Here is a 6,000-nt window from a genome sequence, read left to right on the forward strand (position 1 = left end):
CCAATAAACTGATGGTTTTTTTCATCATCATCTTTATTTTAAACCATTTCCTTCTTACACATCAGCATTTAAACCTTTTTGGGAGTCTGGAACCACAACCAGTGAAGTCAGAGCAGCATGAAACTTAGGAATTTGCAAGCGCTTTAGCTACATGTTTTAGGATCAACGATGCGGCTATCTAGCTGACTTAGACAGCAATAGAGCACGTTACCGTTGTCTTTTTATCTGATGCTACGCGTTGGCAGTATGGACAAGATCCTAGCTTTGGAACCGACCCAATGCACGCTGGGTTGTGAAGAGAAGATTGAGTTTTATTCAAAAAGAAATGCTCAAGGCAACTTATCAACTTCATCAACTGTTACTTTGTAATCACTAATAACATTTTGAATTTTGTACAAAAAGCTGGAATCTCTTAAATAAAACAAATATTTAAAGTATTATTATGTTTGTTCCAGAAAGAACACAATGCATACTTTCTCTGGGTCATTCTTTTGGTTACTGAATTATTCTCTGCAATGTTCCCAGTATCTCTGTTGTGCAAAACTAAGCTGAAAGAACATACTCAACATTTGAGACTTCAACAGAGCAAAAAATAACAGTAAGCACTCAAAAAGAGCAGACTGGTAAAAGCAGTTACTACCTACCAACCACATTAGTCAATGAATGACACTGTAATGTCATTAAGGGAATTTTTACAGCTAATTCACTCAATTAGCTTTAGTTAATAAGTTTCAATAGCTAGAGCAGACATTGATGGTATAATTAGTAACAACTATTTGTTGTTTCAGGTAGCTTTCAGATACTCTGATTTTGGCTAGATAATCTCATAAAGCAAGACGATGTTCCTACTGATGGCTCTCTGATGTATCCACACAGATCAGAGATTCAATGGAAGTAACAAAAACCTGAAAAGCCCATTCAGTTTTCAACAGGAGGAAAACACCCTCACATCTGCTAAGAGGAGACTGGTTGTTATTTTTAATGTGGTGAAGAACGATAATTAAAGTACCTTTTACTTTTTAACTAAAAAAAAAAAAAACAAACACTAAAAATGCTTGTAGACATAATTCAGCATGAGAACTATGAAACTTTTAGCAGAGATTATACTGGGTCTGTGGATATCCCTTCTACAGCTCCCACCACACATCTGCAAGCAGCTCACTGTCCACTTCAGTTGTCTCTGCTGGTGAGGGCTTGTATGCATTTATAGCTGCTCACTCTGTGGTAGAGTGCCTCTTGGCTGCCAGTGTCTGCCAAGACAGACTTTTGTCATTCTCCCTCTGAAGCAAATCTTTAGACTATGCTTATGCTTCAGTATTACTCTATACCAACTCACCTGTACTTTAGGGCCACCTCCTGAAATTTTGGAGACATAACTCATGATATATTTCGCAGCTACAGTCTTCCCAGCGCCACTTTCCCCACTATGAACAAAGGAACATGAAAACGTACCTATTAGTCTTTAAATAATTCCAGAATAGAGTAATTTGAAGTTTCTTGTTCAACCAAGACTAGATACCTTAGCAATGAATGACAATAATAAATACACACCATATTTACATTGGGTGAGCTGGTAATATATAGACTGTGATATAGTTTTGTAGCATGGTACTTGGCTATGTTTGTGAATAAATCATTTTGAATACATCATCTTGCATGGACACCAGAATCTCTATGGCACTTCAAAGTCAGAAAATCATGTAAACTGGGAAATAAATATACTTAAACCAAGCTGCTCAGAGAACAAGTGTGTTAAGAACTCAGTTCCCATCTAAATTTAGTGGGATTTCAGATCTTAACACAAAATCTCATTTGAAAATCCAAGCTTTGAATGCCATGCCAGATACCCGCTTCAGTTCAGGAGGCTTTTGGTTTAGGTGTTCCTGAATGAAATAATGAAGCCTTATTAATCACATCCTGAATGACGGAATGACCTTCCTGTTCCTCTTGGCACAGGGTACATGAAGTCTTAATATTCCATACGAGCTTTCACAATTCCTTCCCTTGGTTATAATATTTCACTTAAACGGCAAATGATGTTTACAGTGTCAGTACATTTGCCTTCTCACAATTAATAAGGTCTCAAGAGGGAAAGAAGGTAGGCATGCCAGACAACCCAACCTCACACTTTATTTCATAACTTAAAGCTAAGTTCATTTTAATAGAATTCCTCCAGACTTACACAAACGTTGATACAAATCAGCTTTGATCTTAATAAATTTACCCTGGCCTGAACAACTATACTAATACAGAAAAACAACACACAAACGTTGGTTCAATGTCATAAAGACATCCAAGTATTTTTTCTCCTTGTATGAAAATCCATGCTATCTTTAAGCTCCTGAGGAATTTCAGTGAATGTTGTTGACTCTTCTATCCTGCACCTACTTGTTCCTGGATGTGGATCAAATGCACATCTTTTCCTGCACAAATTTTAGCTACATTTGCCAGATAAACATCAGCATGTCCTGCACAGGAAAAGAAGTTGCTGAGAATGTCAACTCATAGCTCCTCATCAGCATAACTAATGGAGACATTTCCAAAGGTTTCGTTCTGAAAAAACCTCACCAAGCTGCAAATACCATTTTACCTCTTTAAAGCTTCCAAACAGTACAGAAACACTGGAAGGCTTCCCCCCGACCCCCAAAATGTTTTAATGCTTTTGTCCTCTGACTGCAGTTTTACAGATCAAACAGAAAACTTTAAAAGGTGAAAAAAATCATGAATAATTAATGACGATTTTCATTATCTTTTCCTAAGCATGAAGAAAAAAGCCTGTAATATTGCTGTCTACTACATTCACAGGGACAGACAGAGTTTGCTGGATGGCAAACTGTATTTACAAGTTCAGATCAGCAACAGTTCAATAATTAAAATAACATTCCTTCAAAATTTGCCTGCAGTAAATTTGCTCATCCTGCTGTGAAAGAAGACCGACAAACCAACCTAAAGTGACTCATACTCAGGTTTATATATGCAGTTTTCAACTGAACACAGAGGAGGATCTGGAGCCAAACACTGAAGGAATTTGATCAGGTATTACCATGCAGTAAAAATTTAACACATTTCTGTAAGATTTTCTTTGATGCACAAATTATGCTTCTCCTTTTGGTTCAAATTAAGTGTGGCTTGTATTTCTCATTCCATAGTGTTTGCCACAGAAATCAACCTGGAGGAATAAAGCTCCATCTCATTGTTACTGTCTGTTTCGATGTAAGTGGTCCTTTACATTAAATTAAGAAAGACTGCTTTTCACAGTTTGCTTTCTGCTTATGCATGCACACACGTTTTTCAGTTTTATGGTTTTATTGATCAGAGACCAGTAAATTGTTTCAGTTAAACCAGAATAAAAGAGGATGATGCATTATTTATGAACTGAGGTAACTTTATCCAGTGGGATGGTATCTGGCCCCCAGTAAAGCTCAGGTAGTCAACTGTAACAGGGAAATGCTGGCATTCCTAAAAAAAAGAAGCTTTTTCACATATACCTTACTCTCTGCTGCTATTAAAAATGTTTTAAGAAGACATTTCCAGCTTGGCAGTTCTAAGTATATTGGAAGTACAGAAGTTTTTAAATGTTGAAAAAAAATATTATAATGGCTTAAAGTGAAAGGATTGTGGTATGGACAATTTTCTCAGACTTTTCTTACTAAAATAAAAACATCACATAGTCTCAACCACTAACAAAAAAGATAATGCTTAGAAAGACATATTGTTTCTTCTAGCACTATTTGCTACTTCAGAAGAGTGGCATTTTGTTCAGCAAGATCAATTAACACTTAGCGGAAATCAGAGTAAGACTACAAATGCAGAGGGAATTTTTTTTTCTCCTTCTTTTCTTCCCAGAGGAAATACAACCAGTGCCTAGAGAAGAAAGGTCTGATACAGAGCCTCATCCTTCTCTCTAAAATGAATTTTCGGAGTGACATTTAATATAGTATTCCTGGCTGCAGAACAATACAAGTAATAGTTATCTACATTGTCAGGGCAATATAGAAACTTTAATAAAAAACCTTTATAAAGAACTCTTTGATCTGCCAGTAAAGGACACTGCAGATGTAAAATAACCTGATGTGTTTGGATAACCTTCTTAGTTTGTTTACACAGAAAATCTACTTTCTCTAATTATATTCAGAGAAACCTCAATAGCATAACTTCAATTAAATATTTTTCCCTTCTGAATCAAAGCTTTTACTTAACTTTTCTTACTGCATTAGACTTACGTTTCTACCACTTTCTCATTTAAAGTCAACCACATTTCCAGTTACAGATGTTTTAGAACCATTGGTCATTTGAGTCCTCTGGAAAGCTGAGATATAGAAGCTGACTAGAAATCTCATATTAAATTTTGAATTTAACAGACTTAAGATAGACATGAGTTCACTACAAACAGCTGGGGTGGTAAGTGATCTTTCCATTAACATATATTTGTAGTATTTAAGATGGATTGTCTTTTCAGGTATGCAGTCATCATACACAGCGTTACTGTAGTCAAACGTTGTCACATGAATGTAAAATGGAAACTGAAATTACAAACAAGAAAGACTGAAAAACTGCTTTAAAGCAACTGCAACATGTCCTGGCAGAGAATAGAAAGACAGGGAAAATGAAGTCCTCGACTTTATAGAAAGGTAAAACCTTAAGAACACTCTATTTTGTATTACTACATACTAGAAAAATACTAATCATAACCTCCATTTTTTTTAATTAAAGGACAATGATAGTCCAGAAGGAAATAAATCCACAGCAGACAAGCCTTCATAATTAAAATCTTGATTTCACAACTCCTTGTTGATAGGTCAGAAATGCCACCATTTCAAGCGAGGAAGAAATGCGAACAGTCTGCTGTAAGTAGACATTTATAAGCTTGGTTCAACAGAGGCTTAAGTTAAATTTCATGCCTCAGTAAAAAATAAACTTAATGAGAAATCAAACTCCAGCTTATCTGCATTACGTATATGAGTAACCTTCCTTTTTAATTCTGCCTGGTGCATACAAAAGGACTGCGGGTACTGCTCCCTCCTTCCACCCAAGCACACTCCGCACCTGAGTTCAGCCCAGCCCGAACCCAGCCCATGAATAACGTCACTGTTTACACTGCTAACAGCCCTTCCAAAGAGCTCATGGCTTCTCAGCTATAATTAAACATGCATACATGTCATTTTCTTAACACATACACATATATGCTGCAATTACTTCACTAATGAAACAGGCTTCCCTGGCCCTGGAAAGGTAGTTTGGTAACAGTTTTTTCTTTTTAAATCAGTATTATCACATAAAAATATTCTTTTGGGTTGCTATGCATTCAGCTCTTCAGAGAACTATTTTCTTTTGGATCTGCTTTCCTAATTCATTCACTGACTTTTTGAAGAGGATGAACTTCTTCCATTAATGTCTAAATGTATTATTTAGAATTTTAAAATTAAATGTCCCAGCAAAAGGGTGTATGACCCTCACACACATATATGGTCTTGACTACGGCAGGACACTGCAGGGACCTTCCTTTACCTGCCTGGAAATCTATGCCTAGTCTCTAGGAATGCACGTCCCTTCCCAGGTCCAGAGGTAGATGCCACAGGTACCCAAGCCCCATGCTGTAGGAAGACGCAGGTGTGCACCAACTCCCTGCCCATCATCATTATGCCTCCATTCCTCCATGTGCACCATAAGCCAGGCACAACCTTTTTGATCTGACTGTGAATCAGTCCAGTTTACACCTTCTTTCTTACATTCGCTCTTCACAAACCTTTCTTGGAGGGGGGTGGGGAGAAGGAAAAACCTGGGTTTGCTTCTATACTAGCTTGCTCTGTTCCTTCTGTTCCACCAGGGATTTTCAATGAAGTCACCCCAAATTCAGACTAGTTGTGAAGTAGAGAAGCAAACAGGCACCTCATAATAACCATATTGTTATCATCACTCATTTTCCACAGGACAAATTTTGAAGGCACAAACTATGGTTCACTGAAACCAAAGGTCCATTTGAAACTGCTTAGGTTCAGC

The 6,000-nt window shown here is 37.0% G+C and overlaps 1 protein-coding gene across 1 annotated transcript in view; it reads right to left on the reverse strand.

The window, feature by feature from the left end:
- MYO1E (myosin IE) overlaps positions 1 to 6,000 on the reverse strand; it is a gene marked incomplete at its 3' end in the record, with an annotated part of 58,217 nt that overhangs the window by 38,591 nt on the left and 13,626 nt on the right. Inside the window, exon 5 of the mRNA XM_010180895.1 lies at positions 1,337 to 1,424. Coding sequence (XP_010179197.1) covers positions 1,337 to 1,424 — 88 coding nt within the window. The remainder of the gene's footprint in view (positions 1 to 1,336; positions 1,425 to 6,000) is intronic.

Source organism: Mesitornis unicolor, unplaced genomic scaffold, assembly GCF_000695765.1.
Source record: "Mesitornis unicolor isolate BGI_N332 unplaced genomic scaffold, ASM69576v1 scaffold9263, whole genome shotgun sequence".
Classification (NCBI taxonomy): domain Eukaryota; kingdom Metazoa; phylum Chordata; class Aves; order Mesitornithiformes; family Mesitornithidae; genus Mesitornis; species Mesitornis unicolor.